The sequence below is a fragment of the Galleria mellonella genome, unplaced genomic scaffold, assembly GCF_026898425.1.
Source record: "Galleria mellonella isolate WM207_F2 unplaced genomic scaffold, CSIRO_AGI_GalMel_v1 utg65, whole genome shotgun sequence".
NCBI lineage: Eukaryota > Metazoa > Arthropoda > Insecta > Lepidoptera > Pyralidae > Galleria > Galleria mellonella.
The window spans coordinates 2,114,154-2,131,543 of NW_026442138.1; the positions used below are offsets into that span (position 1 = coordinate 2,114,154).

Sequence of the window (17,390 nt, forward strand, 5' to 3'; positions counted from 1 at the left end):
GCCGTAATCAAACATTATGACTGAAAAATGTGCCCTTTTTTAAATACCTATCGTTGTACAATCTTCTGGAATTAAAAAAAGAAAATTATAATATTATTTTATGTAAGTGGTCAGAAAACAGTACCAATGTATAAAATAAATCTTCAAATCCAACCATAGTATTTAACTATTTATTTAAATAAAGTATGAAAAATATTACTATATTACTACATTTATTTAATATAGGAAATTGGTAGTAGCACTCACTAGTATTAAGCAACGCCAGGATCAGGATCAGTATTAAGAAAAACCAGGACTAGGATTTTGGTTACCTACACTAGTTAATATTAGTCAGTTAGCAAGTTCAGTCAATGCTCATAGTATCTAAGACAAAAGGATAATCCGTCATTTTTATTCTATTATTATTTTTTATTTTACATTGACAAGCGCTGCTAGAATGCATATCGCCTGCCATTAAACCAAGAAGGTTCTTAACATTATTGCCCTTAGAAAAGTAAAATGTAGTAAATGCGCACTGGGTAATTACTACTAAATCTACTATTTATCTGCCTATATAGATACTTCCAAAGATTATCTTCTAAACTATCAAAATAATCCAAACTCAAATTCAAATATTTAGGAAACGCGTCCCACAACCCGAAGGAAAACTAAAGCAATTTATAAAAGTGAAGTAGTAAATACACCCGTTAATTTATTAGTGGTAGAATAATATATATTATACTATATACCGGTTCGATCCTCATAAGTGTCATTTAGGGACACGTAATCTTTAACTTATTTTATTGTTATTGTTGTTATTTCGTAAAAATGGGACGGAAAGAATTGTGTATTTTGTGGATGTGTGTCTGTCTCGTGGCCTGTGAGCTGCTGGGACCTGAATCTCGTAAAGAAAGTGAAAAATCGGAAGACGAAGATGACATTGTCGAATCCCTGGATACGAATGCTCAGGGGGACTCTGATTACATGAAACAGCTCACGGAAGCGGTGAATAAAGAGATTCTCACACTCCAGGAATATGCGGAAGCCTTCAAGAAAACCAAGATAGAGCCAAAGGATGAAGATAATAATAAAGGTTACTTTCTAGAAATTGCTTGTGATTAGTGACAATTGCTAATGATTTTTGTAAACAGCTTACATCCCTAAGGGTACCCGCTTACCACAATTTTAGTATTTTTGTAGTAACCTAAATTACATTATTATAATTTGAAATTTTTTATACCTTAGCAATAAATATTTGAACATGTTATTCTTATTGCTTTAAACACTTATTATGCTTGCAATTTTGTATGCATTGTAAATTTTTTATAAAAAGTATCCTATCTGGGTTGAACCAGGTACTAAGTAATCACTACAAAATTCTATCAAAATGTGTTCAGTAATTTGGCATGTCACATACACTGATTATAATATGGACTTTTATTATTATGACATGATTTAATAAATGTATACATAATTGTATTAATTAACTAAGTATATTATCTATTCTATTTGTTCAGCAGATAGCCAATTAGAACAAATGGAGTATACATTGAAGCTGCTGAAGAAGAGTCTTCTCAGACACACAGAGCCTACTTGGATACACGATCCTAAAGATGGAGATTCCACAGCCAGTGAACTAGAGGTGATTATTATCATTATTATCCTATTTTTTTTTTGTAATATATTTTAAAATATAATAGCTTGAACAATATTTAGATATATGATCTAATACAAAAAGGATCAATATTAAGGTATTATTAGTGTGATATTGGGGTAATTCTAAGGTGCCACATTTCAAAACATATCTCTTAATCTAGTATTTTGGGGGAGAAGGGATTGTTAGTAATGCGGATTATCAGTTCCATTGCTAATAATATACCCTAACAGGTCGACCTCCCCGTGGTCTCCCTTGGAAACCATCGTGCTGAATTCCAAGTGTATTCATCACGATGGGCTAACTGACCTGCCTTCTCATTCTCACCTATCATCTATCACTGGTGCCCCGCCAGCGTATATTGCTGGTGCGGGCGGGGTTGCCATTCCATTGTCATCCATTAAAAAAAAACTAGTATTTTAATAGTCAGTTTCATGACATAACTATTTTATGGACAGTTTATATGAATAAATGAAATTTTTAATAATTTTGGACTTCAATGTTTTTGAAATTTTGTTCATATTGTTGTTCTTGGAATAAAATTTGCTGTGATATCAAAATAAAATTTTAATTGTAGAGATTTCAGATTGACTTTTAAAAATTTAAAAAGTGAATTTCATTTTTTACAAAAATTTTGATATGCATCTTAGACCCTTTTATATCTAAAATTCAATTATGCCACACTTGAGTACTATTTGTAAATTATTGAAAGAAATTTGTTTTTGCAGAAGTTGGGAGAGCATCCCCAAGATATTCTGAATACTTTACCACCGTTACCTGAAGAAGAAGAGGTAGAATTGACACCTGAATTAAAAGAAGGTAGTTTTTTTTTTATTTTATATCTCTGTTAATATTTTGTGTATTTATTTAAATGTACTGTCTAAAATTACATGATACTTAAAAGCCCGTGCATGATCCACTAACACTATGCATGCTTGTCATTTAAGTAATCATTTAGAATGTAATAGGCTTTCTTCAAGTAGTATTAGATTAAATATCTTTTTATAACATTAAATGCCCATTCCCATAAAGGACCTATTAACTTTATCTAAATGAGACTTGGGAACTGCAAGTTTGTATTTGTATCTAGTGTTAAGATTATTAAGATTGCTGTTTTTAAGAAACAGTTAAGGATTCCTGCATATATACAAAATGTTTGCATATATATACTGTGAAGTTATGGCGAGAATATTTGCTAGTTTATATTATTCTCCTAGGGATTCACGATTTCTATATACTTATATATTTTGTTTTCAGCAAAAGAACTATATGATGCAGCCACTGCAAAACTCCGGCGACGATCCCCAGATATACGATCAGCTATTATGCAGGTGAAACAATCGGCCGACCGGGGTTATATCCCGGCTAAGATCAAATTGGCCTGGTCGCATGTGTTCGGAGAGGGTGTAGATATGGACATAGAGGCTGCTAAAGCAATATTCGAAGAGTTGGCTGAACAGGGAAATGGAGAGGCTCATGCGGTAAGCAAAGTTTTAACAACATTAATCCTAGCACTATTAAAAACGTGACAGTTTATATGGATGTTTTTTTTTTTTTCATACAAAATGGGTATCATGAGTGTAACAGTATACTCTGTTATGTCTGGGGGGAAAGGGATTGTTAGTAATGGAGACTAAGAATCCCATTGCTAGCAATATACCCAGCCAGGTTGACCTCCTCGCGGTTCTCCCTGGAAACTATCATGGTTAATTTCTTATAAATTCATCATGTTGGGCTAACTGGCCTGTTTTCATTCTCATCTATCACCCTTCACTGGTGCTCCGCCAGCGTATCCCGTTAGTGCAGGCGGGGTTACCATTCCATTTTCACCCAAAAAAAAAACTGTTATGTCCATGGTACTGCTTATGTCTATAGGTCATGGTTGCCACTATCACTATAGTACTTTAATAGTACATACTTATAAGTAAATAAGTTTTTAATTTGTCTTTGTAATCTGATATTATATAATTTGCAGGGTATGGGCTTTTTATATGCAACTGGGACAGGGGTCCCAGTGTCTCAAGCTAAGGCGCTTGTACACTACACTTTAGGGGCACTGGGTGACAGTGATTTCGCGCAGATGGCGCTAGCGTATCGTCACTGGTCCGGTGTCACTGTACCCAGCTCCTGCCCTAAAGCCATGGACCTGTACATGAAAGTAGCTGCTAAAGGTATGTCATAGTTAGGTACTGATTTCAAATTATTCCTTGAAGTTATTTTGTTGAATGATAAAAAGGGATAAAGAGGTTGGTATTGCAAGCGTTTATAGGCTACGGTAACCGTTTACCGTCAGGTGGGCCCTATGCTTGTTAGCAGTGGCGTAACTACCGAAGGGCTAGACGGGGCAGTATCCCGGGGTCCCCAAGCTCAGGAGTCGCTCGGACTCTGATTTACAAACTATAAATTGAACTAGTGAAAATTTCACTTACTCGGAATATAAAGAAATCAGATTCCAGGAACGCGACTTTAATAATGGCAACTTATTTGAAAAAATACGGGGGAATTCCCGACAAGTCTCGAACATCTTTGTTTGAAACTTGCGGGGAATTCCCCTGTATTCTTAGGCTGGTTTATTTTTTGCCCCAGGGCCTTTGGTTACCTAGCTACGCCACTGCTTGTTAGCCACTTTAGTGGTATAAAATAAATTGTTTGTTTCTAAATGTCTGTTTGTCAGTTGGCATAATCCTCTTCCAATCTTTTCCATTGATATCTGTCTCTCGTAACTGCTCTATATACCTGCAACGTCTCTAATATCACCTCAACTTTGGTGTGACTTTCCTGTCTTATTCTTTGAACTTTAAATAAGACGAAAGTAATAAAAAGTAAGTTTTTCTTTTTTAATGGGTGAAGATGGAATATTAACACCGCCTGTGCTATCGGTATACGCTGGTGGGGTACCAGTGAAGGGTGACAGTTGAGAATAAAGGCAGATCAGTTGGCTCATAGTGATCAATTGAGCGAAAATAATAAATAAGAAATAGTGGTTAATCCACTATGGTTTCCAGGGGGAACAATACATCATAGTCAGTGGATGATAATGGAATGGTAACCTCTCCTGCGGGAACGGTATACGCAGGCGGGACACCAGTGAGGGATGATAGGTGAGGATGAAAAGGCAGGTCAGTTAGCCTACCGTGATGAATCCACCTGGAATTCAGCACGATGGTTTCCAGGGGGGACCACGTGGAAGTCGATCTGACAGGGTATATTGCTAGCAATGGAGCTGGTAATTGTTGTAATGTGGGGGGAAAGGGATTGTTAGCAATGGAGTTTGAAAGCCCCATTGCTAGCAATATGCTCTATCAGGTCGACTTCCACGTGGCTCCCCCTGGAAACCATCGTGAACAAATCTTGTTGAATTCGTCACGATGGGCTAACTGACCTGCTTCATCCTCACCTATCATTTATCACTGGTGCCCCGCCGGTGTATGCCGATAGCGCGAGTGGGGTTTACTATTTCATTATCACCAATAAAAAAAATGTTGTATTGTTGTGTTGAGCAGTAGCCAGCCAGGTGTCGGCAAGCGGCGGTCCAGGCGTGCAGCGCGCGCGACTTTTGGACGAGGAGGCGGCCGGTGGCGCGCTCGACACCGACCTCATCGAGTACTACCAGCTGCTGGCCGAGAAGGGCGACGTGCAGGCGCAGGTCACCACACGCTATACTCATACTGTACGCCCGGAGCGGGGGGGGGGGGGGGGGGGTTGATAATGAAGTCTTACGGATGCTGTCGCTGATGGGGAACCAATAAAAAATGATAGGTGACAATGAAAGCATGTTTTTTTAATGGGTGATGATAGAATGGTAAATCCCGTCTTCGCTATCAGTAAAAGCTGGCGGAGCGCCAGTGAGGGACGACAGGTGAGGATGGAAAAGGAGATCGTTTAGTCCATCGTAATGAATTCCATTAGAATTAACCGTGATGGTTTCCAGGGTAAAACGCGTGGAGGTCGACCTGATAAGGTGTTTTGCAAGCAAAGGCGAAGTTTTTATTTTTTAATGGGTGATAATGGAATGGTAACTCCACCTGCGCTATCGGTATACACCAGCGGGGTACCAGTGAAAGATGATGGGGAAGGATGAAGCAGGTCAGTTAGCTCATCGTGACGAATTTCACTAGAATTAACCCCGATGGTTTCCAGGAAGAACCGCACGGAGGTCAACCTAATAAGGTGTATTGCTAGCAAAAAAAAGTTAGATCCTTATTAATAGCAATCTCTAACAGCAATATATACGTAAGGTCGATCTCCACACAGTTCCCCCTAGAAACTATAAATCTTGTTAAATTTGTCTTGATGACCTGTTAACCTTGTCTCGATGTTAATTAACTTGCTGTCATCTACATCTGTAATCTTTCACTGGTGTCTTTCACCAATAACAGATTTCACGATAACAGAGTTACCATTACATTTTCACTCATTAAAAAAAAAAGTACAGCAATTTTACCAAGTACCACCAGCAGATCGTGATAATATCCGACAGATAGACTACGAATCGTGCGGTTTTAAGGCTTCAAATTCGAGAAACTATTAGAATTGACGGTACAGCGTCACTATGCATTACAATAGCCTCTTAGAAGAGCGTATTATTGAATGTGTTTGGGCAAACTTAAACACAGCTCTGCTCAAGGTAATGCTTGATCGAGTAGAAACTGATTCCCTATTTCCATGATAATATTTTATCAGTTCATGTTTTGTGGAACACAAGTTTAAAAGTGAATTTCTATAGATAGATAGATAAACACTTTATTTGAGCCATTTATGACACACGTAAATTAACAAATGTGTTTATACAATCAAATTAATTACACCCTTTTAAATATAAAACAAAAGATAAAATACGAAACTATGTTTTCGCCATGTGTGTCGCAGTGACCCAAATAGGCTACAGCTCAGTGATAGTTTTGCTTAAAAGCAAAACACTAATTTCCAGCAGCAGCCTGAAGTTAGGCGACATGAACGCGTGTAACGAATGTTATATATGTGTATTTATTATGTTACTGCAGGTGGGATTTTTTTTATTGTATGAAAATGGAATGGCAACCCCGCCTGCGCTAATGGTATACGCTGGCGGGGCACCTGTGAAGGGTTATCAATGAGGATGAAAATAGGCCAGTTAGCCCATCACAATGAATTCATCAGGAATTAATCATGATAGTTTCCAGGGGGAACCGCGAGGAGGTCGACCTGGTTGAATATATTGCTAGCAATGGGATTCTCAGTCTCCATTACTAACAACCCCTTTTCCCCCTTGCAGGTGGGATTAGGCCAGCTGCACTTCCAGGGCGGGCGCGGCGTCACCCTGGACATGAACAAAGCGCTCCACTACTTCCAACAGGCCGCCAAGACTGGGAACGCGGTCGCCAACGCCTTCTTGGGAAAGGTACGGATGGTCTTTTCATTTCACACGCACTGGTTGAGAAAGACTACAAATGAAGATTCTACAAAAAAAAAAAATAATCAACTTCTGTTGTGGCAATACCAAATATGTTGATTTCAAAACTAAATTACTGTACCGATTTTGATGAAATTTCAATGGGACCAATCTAAGTATATCCTTTCAGCTAAAAAAAGGAGTTTACCAAATCGGTTTACAACTGACAGAGTTATGAGGTAACAGATTTGAATTAAGGGTGGGATATGGCAGTGAATTTACAGGGTACAGAGTAATAACACCTGAGTCCTCAGGAATGGTAACGCATGCGGAGTATCATGGGCGAAACAGTATACTCTGTTACGTTCATGGTACTGCTCATGTCTATAGGCGACGGCTACCACTTTCCATCAGGTGCCATCAGCTTGTTTGCCATTCTAAGTTGCATAAAAAAGATGTTCCTTCTTTTTGAAGTTGGCTAAAAACATGTGTAATCTTTGTCTTAATATAGTGCGTGTGATCTTCCAGATCTATCTAGAAGGTGGCGACGGTATCAAACCGGACAACGAGACCGCACTGCGTTACTTCAAAAAGGCGGCCGAACTGAACAATCCTGTGGGGCAGAGCGGACTGGGCATTATGTATTTACAGGTCAGAATTTTAACATGCTGTTTGATCCCGGCATAGAAAGGATCACCTCTTCCTTTCTCATGGGTGTCGTAAGAAGCAACTATGGGAAGTTAATGTTCGAGGGATGAGCAGGAGCATCCCTTGTAAAACAATACCAAAGCCTAAATGCGATTGCCAACCCATTTGCCAAGCGTGGCAACTACAGGCTAAAACTCCCAATGGCAAGACTATGTCCAGCAGTGGACAGTCAATGACAGTAAATAATATGATGGTGATGATTTTATAAAATGAAGGGATAGATAGATAGATACCCTTTATTGTTTCCTCTAAAAGATTACAATAGTAAACTTATTATAAATATAAACAATTACAAGAAATAATCACAATGAGAAAACAATGGGCGACCTTATCGCTAAGAGTGATCTCTTGCAGGCAACCTTTGGATGGAGAGGAATAATCATAAACAGGATACTGCTTTTTTTAAATTAACAATAATGAAATGGTAAATCATAATCAATAAAAAAAAAAAACAGAGGGGGGTCCCCCTGTTTTTTTTTATTGAAAATGGAATGGTAACCCTGCGTGCGCTAACGGGATACGCTGGCGGAGCACCAGTGAAGGGTGATAGATGAGAACGAAAACAGGCCAGTTAGCCCATCATTATGAATTCATCAGGAATTAATCATGATAGTTTCCAGGGAGAACCGCGAGGAGGTCGACCTGGTTGGCTATATTGCTAGCAATGGGATTTTTAGTCTTCATTACTAACCAACCCTCCCCCCCCCCCCTGTTTTAATGGTATATGAATAATTATAATGGGTAAGGGCCCATCATGATGAATACACCTGGAATTCAGCATGATGGTCTCCAGGGGGGACAATGGGGTGTTAAACCGCATTACTATCACTACCCTCCCCACCCCTTAATGGACCTCTTTGGTTTTACTTTTATCTGAAAGGATATGCTTATAGATTTATCCCATAGAAATTTTATCTTTTTTTATTTATTTTTTTTTATTTTATACAACTTAGAATGGCAAACAGGCTGACGGCCCACCTGATGGAAAGTGGTGACCGTCGCCTATAGACATGAGCAGTACCATGGACATAACAAAGTATACTGTTTCGTCCATGATACCCCCCATACGTTGCCATTCCTGAGGACTCTAAATCTAAATCAGTTTCATAGTTTAGTTTTAAAAATCAAAATAACTGGTATTGCCACATTTGAAGTTGGTTTTTTTTTAACACAATTTAATTGGGGGAAAGAGATTGTTAGTATTAGAGTCTAATTTCCCCATTACTAGCAATACACCTCATCAGGCTGACTTCCACATGGTTCCCCCTGAATACTATCGTGGTTAATTCTAGAGGGTGTTTTTTTTTAATGGATGATAATGGAATGCTAACTCTGTCTGCGCTGACGGTATACGCTGGCGGGGCACCAGAGAGTAATGATGGGTGAGGATGAAAAGGCAGGTCAGTTAGCCCATCGTGATAAATATACTTGGATTTCAGCACGATGGTTTTTCCAGGGGGGCCACGGGGAGTTTGACCTGTTAGGGTATATTGTCAGCAGTGGGATTGGTAATCCGCATTACTAAAAAGCCCTTCCCCCCAATTCTAGTGGTATTCGTCACGATAGGATCTGCTTTCGTCATCACCTATCACCCCTCACTGGTGCCTCGTTAGCGTATACCTAATGGTAGCGCAGGCGGGGTTACCATTCCATTATCGTGCATTAAAAAAAAAACTAATTATAAATAAAAAAAATGTAAAAATGTTATTATGTATATATGCAGGGACGTGGAGTACCGAAAGATACGACCTCGGCATTCAAGTACTTCACGATGGCAGCCAACCAGGGCTGGGTGGAGGGACAGCTGCATTTGGGTTTTATGTACTTTGGTAAGTCTTTGCATTTCAATAAATTCTTAATTTAAATAAAAATCATTTTTCTGATAGTTTTTTTTTTATAAAATCCATGAGGATTTTTGGTTGGAGGAGTTATGATCCATGTGTGGTGAGATAATACTCACCAATGTTTATATGTCAACTCTTATAATTGAGTTTTAAAAACAAGTAGACAAACTAACATTTTGTATATATATATATATATATATATATATATATATATATATATATATATATATATATATATATATATATATATATATATATATATATATATTTATAACATGACGCTTGGTCACGGGACTCATTCGCAAGATATGCACGCCGGTGATTGTTGGCGTTGGAGAGAGAGTGTTTGTTAACTTGGACAATTTAAAAATTTATTTGTTTTATTGTAAAATACTTATTGTTTTTTTTTTTAATTATTGATTAAATTTATTTACAATTTGAACCCTAGGATTGATATCCTACACATGCTTTATATAAAACAACCTTAGCTTTGCTTTGGGATTGTGATTGGGGCCTCACCACTCTCTTTTTTTAATGTTTTTGCCATTGAAGATTTTGTCTATTACTGAACCGCCAGTAGTGGGAATGTGTGACGAGAATGTTTCCTGTTGATAAAAAGGATGTCTGCACATTATATTTTTACTTCATTATCACAGAGTTACAACACAGGATTTCTGGTCGTTAGGGGACGTTCATATATTACGTAACGCAATATTTTTGAAGGTTTTTGACCTTCTTCCCTCCCATGTAAGACGCAAAATTGTACACATTTTCTGTACTAACCTTCCTTCCCTAAATGTTACATAACACCCATCACCCAAGCGATCATTTTTATCTAAAAGTAATCACACTAACGAATACTGGCAACGAATAAAAAAAAATAACGTGTAATACAGATGAGGGATTCCACGTGAAATATAAAATTCCACGTAAAAAAAAGATTGCCAACTTGGGAGATTTTAATTTCTTAGTTATTTTTTTATTTATTTAAATAAATAATACAATGTTACAAGACGCGTTGTTCGACCCCCCTCCCCCCCTCCGCCTCTTAATGCATCGTAACGTTTTAAAAGATCCGCCCCTCCCCAAATTGCGTTACGTAATACTAGAATGCCCCTTTATTACGACCACCTCGCTTTGGTCCTTTGCTTTAAAGCTTTAGGTCTTTTTTATTTGATAATTGTGAACCCTATCGGGGTATTCGTGCGGGACTTAGTGTTAAAAGGTGTGTATTGTAAATGGCAGGAGGGGTGGGCGTGCGGCGTGACTTCAAGCAGGCCAACAAGTACTTCTCGCTGGCGTCGCAGTCCGGCCACGTGCTGGCGCTGTACCACCTCGCGCACATGCACGCGCAGGGGCTCGGCGTGCTGCGCTCCTGCACCACCGCCGTCGAGGTACCGCCGCCGCCGCACTACTGCCCGTCGTGGGCACCTCTATGTCCACGCCCATTTTCTACCACCGACAGGAAGTTCAGCCTCATACCCACTCTCCATACTAGTGTAGATGGTCGCGTACAATGCGGTTTCAGAGATGTTTTCTTCCTCGAACGCTCAGGTTATAGAATGGGCTCTCTTGCCGTGGTTTTTCCAAGAGAGTACAGCAAGGGGTTCTTCAAAAGGAGGTTTCTTCAGGGTTAGTGACGCGCGCAATAACCCTGGTATTGCAGGCGTTGATAGGCTACGGTAACCGCTTATCATCAGGAGGGCAGTATGCTTGTTTGCCACCTCAGTGGTATAAAAAAAAACAGTTAAAAAGACTTCTTGATACATTCAACATATGTGATATGATACAACAACTAAGCCTACCATAAAAACTAGGGGGAACGGATTATTAGTAATGCAGACTACCAGTCCTATTGCTAGCAAAGTACCCTGTCAGGTCGACCTCTACGTGGTCCGCCCTGGGAGCCATCGTGCTGAATTCCAGGTGTATTCATCACGATGGGCTAACTGACCTGCCTATTAATTCTCACCTATCATCTCTCACTGGTGCCTCGCGAGTGTATACCGTTAGCTCGGGCGAGGTTGCCATTCCATTATACATTCATTAAAAACAAAAAAAAAACTATAAATAAATTTTCTTTCCCGTGAGTAATATTTTTTTTTTGTATTTTTCTAATTGAACTGTCAAATCTTAAAATCATTAAACAAAATTTCTAATGTAAGTAGTATATTAATTTATTTTAACATATATAAGTAGGTAGGTATTGTATGTATTTATAGTGTATGTATTTATGTAATATTTTATTATATATTTTAATATTTTATTTAACTGTATATTTGTTTATGTATTAATAGTTGTAGCACTTCAGCTGGCCGCTAACGAAATGCTTTCTCACTGTACTGGGTTGACTGGAAGAGATCTCTGTCAGAGATAAGTCCACCCTTGCTCACAACATTTATAAATACATTATTTTATATGTAACTTACAAGTGCAATAAAGAATATATATATATAAATTTTATTATTCTATAAATTAATTTTTAATTAGTTTTTTTGTCTCCATTCATAATCTATGTATTATAGTTATAGAAACTTGAACACAAGTGAATAATTGGATTGGATTATGGATTAGTAGTTTACCAGATAAACTTCTCTTTAATCTGTACAAGTCTTTAGTTATTTTAATTGTTCCAGCTATTCAAGAATGTCTGCGAGCGGGGACCGTGGAGTTCACGACTGATGCTCGCTCATGCGGCGTGGAGGGCTCGTTCGACTTCCTCCTCCCTCCTCCAGTACCTCGCCCTTGCTGAACGCGGGCTAGAGGTAGCACAGTCCAATGCTGCCTTCATCTTGGACGAAGGAGTAGTAGGACCTTACCCACCTGAGCAGCGATACCCTCGGGCGCTGCAGCTGTGGTCACGTGCGGCGTCTCAGGGTTGCGCAGCCGCCAGAGTGAAGTTGGGAGACTACCACTATTACGGGCTGGGAACCCATCAGGATCTGGACGCAGCAGCCCATCATTACAGGATAGCATCAGAACAACTGCACAATGCGCAGGTACGTCTGTTAAAGAATGTTATCTCTGATTCTGGTATTTGTATCTGTATGACATGAAATGGCAAATGAGTTCCATAAGGCAAGTAATGTGAAATGTGACATAATATAATTCTTAAAGACTTGACCTTCCCCTTCTCCATTGATATATAACACGTCGTTAAATTTATATATCGGGGCGACCGCATTCTGTTAGAACTACAAAGGCTGTTAATGCTGTCAAAGCCAGAATTCTTCGAAATCCCGTAAAAAAGCAAAAAAATCTTATCGCGAGAAATTAAAACTCTGTCGCGTATTATAAAACAAGATCTGAAGTTCGGTGCTTATCGTCAATATACAGGACATGTCCTGGTGGGGCGTGTCTTATCAAGGAGACACAAAATTACATTATTATGAAAAAGGAATAAAAACTTCGGCCAAAGTGTATCAAGATACACTCTTGGATCGTGTTATGAAACCTCTCAGCAATACACTTTTTAAAAATATACTGCGGACTTTCCAGCAGGACTCTGCACCTGGCCACAAGGCACGAACTACCCAAGCCTGGCTTGAAACCAACGTTCCGGACTTTATAAGAGTTGAAGACTGGTCCACATCTAGCCCAGACTTCAAATTATGGTCAGTTTTAGAAGACATGGCCTGCTCTGAACGACATGCCGACATTGAGTTTCTTAAAAAAATCTTTGGGGCACGCAGTGGCGAATTATCCCTTGGAAACAGTGCATAAATCCATAGATTCGTGGCCAGACAGATTAAAGGCCAAAGGTGGCCATTTCGAATAGAATATTTTTTATGTTTTGCTGAGACTAATAAATATGTAGGTATAGTACATTATTGCAGCGGCCGGCGAGAGAGGCATTGATGGACGAATGTGTGAATGTGGGCCGAGCAAGCATACAAGCCTATGCCGCAACTAGGCATTGATGGACTTACGTATGTGTGCCTCGGCTACGCCTCGGCCCACATTTGCACGTTCGTTCATTAATGCCTCAGTTGCTGGCCGCTGCAGTAATGTACTATAGTAATATTACATTACTTCATAAAAAAATAATGACTGGACTAGGTACTTGAATGCCCTCTAAACATTGTAAGAAGTTCATTATATTTTTCCAATAACTGTCGTATTTGGGCCTGGGCCCATACCGTATACATAGTGGTAGTTGAAGGTGTGCACTGGTCCGCAGGCGACATTCAACCTGGGCTACATGCACGAGCGCGGGCTGGGGCTGGCGCGTGACGTGCACCTCGCCAAGCGCTGCTACGACCTGGCCGCCGACACGGCGCCCGAGGCACGCCTGCCCGCCGCGCTCGCGCTCGCCCGCCTCAACGCGCTCGTCGCGCTCGACCAGCTCTACGAGGTGAGTGTGCCGCCGCGTGCCGCGTGCCGCGTGCCGCGTGCTGCGTGCTACGTGTGCTGCTACATGCTACGACCTGGCCGCCGACACGGCGCCCGAGGCACGCCTGCCCGCCGCGCTCGCGCTCGCCCGCCTCAACGCGCTCGTCGCGCTCGACCAGCTCTACGAGGTGAGTGTGCCGCCGCGTGCCGCGTGCCGCGTGCCGCGTGCTGCGTGCTACGTGTGCTGCTACATGCTACGACCTGGCCGCCGACACGGCGCCCGAGGCACGCCTGCCCGCCGCGCTCGCGCTCGCCCGCCTCAACGCGCTCGTCGCGCTCGACCAGCTCTACGAGGTGAGTGTGCCGCCGCGTGCCGCGTGCCGCGTGCCGCGTGCTGCGTGCTACGTGTGCTGCTACATGCTACGACCTGGCCGCCGACACGGCGCCCGAGGCACGCCTGCCCGCCGCGCTCGCGCTCGCCCGCCTCAACGCGCTCGTCGCGCTCGACCAGCTCTACGAGGTGAGTGTGCCGCCGCGTGCCGCGTGCTGCGTGCTGCGTGCTACGTGTGCTGCTACATGCTACGACCTGGCCGCCGACACGGCGCCCGAGAAGCATTCTTATAAAATGTATTTTATTCTAAAAGTTGGCATGGCATTGGTTCTTTTCTGATATATTTATATATTTCAACATGATACAATATTATCGTAAAAATATTGTATAATAATTTTGATTATTCTCTAATGGTAAATAAATTGTATTTTCAGTCGTTGTTCGAGAGTCCTTTGGGCCTGATCTTCCTGTCAGGCGACTCAATGTTCCTGTCCAACTGGGACCTTTACCTCATCACGGCGCTGCTCGGGGCGCTCGGAGTCGTACTTTACCTGCGTCGACCGCGCCCGCAGCCGCAGCCGCAACCACAACCGCAACCGCAACCGCAGCCGCAACCAGCGAATTGAACTATAAAAATGTGATATATGTGTTACAAGTGACATGAAAACGTGAGGACTTGACAAAATAGGAGATACTGAGAGTTTCATTGATTGAGTATTCAGTACTCATAACTAGAAACATGATAGGAGTCTTACGATGCCGTTATCGAAAAGGCCTATCGTATGCGTCTCACGTGAGTTTAATGTTTTGTACAGAGAACTTATTAATTTTAATAGGATTTGTGTATATTATTAGGGTTTATAGACGATACAGCTCACTTTTAAGCTCATATTGTAAATAGATTTTAATCATCAGGGCTGGATTAAAATTTGGACGATTTTTAACCAATCTATGCTTTAGAGGCCTTAGTAAGGTAATTAAATGTTTCTTCAAATGTAAAAAAGTGTCGAATTTAATTTACCTTTTTTTTTGCGGACTCAAGGAATATTAGGCTGCGCATGGATTCATATATAAGGCTTTTGCCTTATATATGAATCCAATATTTAATCCAGGACTTATAATCATACCACTCTGTTCTTAAATAATTTATTTTGCACATAATTAAAATTTTTTTTTACATATTTAATTGTTGTTGAATAATAAATTATACAAAATGTAAAAGAATGAAGCTTTATTTTTTATACAACAAATGTGGCAATCGAGCTTGTTTCGCCCGATGGCGATGGACTACTGCACTCCACGAATGCTGGCAACACCGGAGAAATCCCTCGGCACTCTGACGTTGAAGTCTCAGTAGCCAGTTGACTGTTATACCGCTTTTAAATTTTAGAATTGCGACTACTTTTTTAAATTTAGAACCATTCATGCTTGTATAGAAGTAGGTAATAAGTAATTGTACAGGTCGATATTGTTTTTTTTTTTTTTTTTTTTTATTAAGCTCACGGTTTAGAAACTATGTCGAAATGAAGAGGCTTTTGATTTTCCTTTAACCTTAATCTTCTTATCAATAAAAGCTAAACAAATCTATTTTTAACTATTATACTGTTTTGTCACTTTTATTTAAATTGGGAATTTAGCGTAACAGACAATATCTAAAAGTTTTCTTAGAGGCCCAATTCATGGATTTGCTAGCGATAACGACGAATTGATTAACCCTTTTTTGCATGTTTTTTTATTGGTGAAATAAATCAAGGTGATATAATTCATGTTAAAAGGGGAATTGTAAAAAAAGAAATTAGACAGCTATATATTTTTTTCTGCAATGGACATTAAAAAGGTATCCAGACACGATCAACTTAAAGTGAACTTGTTCTTTTATATAATTTTTCGGCATTTAATGTTATGATGGAAATTTCCACCATTATGCAAAGAAAGGTTAATTGATTAATACGCATAAAATGTAGTTTGACGTATTATTTAATAAATAAAATGAGTCATTAAAAAGATGCAGAAATTATAAGATAAATATAGAAGTTATAAAGGAATTAATTACTCATAGCTATTTGCCACGCAAAATTGTATGAAAAAGTTGAGCCGTTTTTCTCGAAGCATTTCTATGGAGACACTCTATCTATATAATCTAAGATATCTAAAAACTTCGCTAGCAAACCAAATAATTTTTTATCACTACTAACATACATACATATCCTTCACGCCTAATCTAAGGTCTTCTGTTTATTAGTATACATTCTGTTTAAACAGAGAAAAATGGTGAGAATAAAAAAACTACTAAAGTTTTATAGATACGCCGTATCAATTGTTTAGTTTACATTATCATCAAGGCATACTTTCATGACATAAATTCGTTACCAACTAAAAAGGGTCGTGTTAATATATTTTTTATTTAAAAAATGTTACCTATTTTCTGTAAATATTCCATAATTTTTATATCATAATTGAATGTGTGATTTTGTAAATAAATAGCAATTTTCTATTTATGGTACTTGTATTTTTTTTTATTCAATTACAAGTATACTATGTTGCAGCGTTAATTTTATTTTCTGTTATTCCTGTCTATGGCCGACTGGTGGATAACGCCATATGGTGTTAAAATCCGCCATTTACACTATCTAGGTTAATTAAAGTTTAATAAATTAATATATTATTATCTGTGTCCGTCATCATCATCATTTCAGCCATTACACGTCCACTGCTGGACATAAGCCTCCCCCATAGACTGCCATAAAGAACGGTCCTGAGCCACCTGCATCCACTGACATCCTGCAATGCATTTGAGGTCGTTACTCCATCTAGTGAAGGGATCGTCCTATACTACGTTTATCCGTACGCGGTCACCACTCAAGCACCTTGCTTCCCTATCGGTTGTCGGTTCTTAGAGTCACTGTTTGCATAGTCTTAATTATCAACAATAGAGCGATACGATAAGATAGTTACATGTGAATTAATGGATACATAATTGTGTCCCTCCCAAATTAATTTGACAGTTGGCCCTCTAGACAAATGACAAGGGAATTCAACGATGGAATGGACATCGCTAGCAAGTCTATGAGTTGGAATGAGACATCCGATATTGCTATCTCGTTCTATCATGATTAATTCGCTTGCCATTTGACTAAAGAGCCTGGTCACAAATTTGAATAAGCAAATAAA

The 17,390-nt window shown here is 39.6% G+C and overlaps 1 protein-coding gene across 2 annotated transcripts; it reads left to right on the top strand.

Moving 5' to 3' along the window:
* Positions 1–532: 532 nt before the first annotated feature.
* On the top strand, positions 533–16,717 carry LOC113515258 (protein sel-1 homolog 1). 2 transcript variants are annotated; one of them, XM_052900401.1, is made up of 13 exons: positions 533–1,072; positions 1,497–1,621; positions 2,362–2,452; positions 2,891–3,114; positions 3,609–3,804; positions 5,137–5,279; positions 6,888–7,013; positions 7,533–7,655; positions 9,436–9,541; positions 10,802–10,950; positions 12,193–12,555; positions 13,737–14,408; positions 14,654–16,717. In XM_052900401.1, the coding sequence occupies exons 1-12, from the start codon at positions 808–810 to the stop codon at positions 14,244–14,246; spliced, it is 2,421 nt and encodes an 806-aa protein (XP_052756361.1). In that variant the 5' UTR covers positions 533–807; the 3' UTR covers positions 14,247–14,408; positions 14,654–16,717. The 2 variants fall into 2 exon arrangements, with proteins under 2 accessions (XP_052756361.1, XP_052756362.1); XM_052900402.1 differs by having other exon boundaries at positions 534–1,072; positions 1,500–1,621.
* The last annotated feature ends 673 nt before the right edge of the window (positions 16,718–17,390 follow it).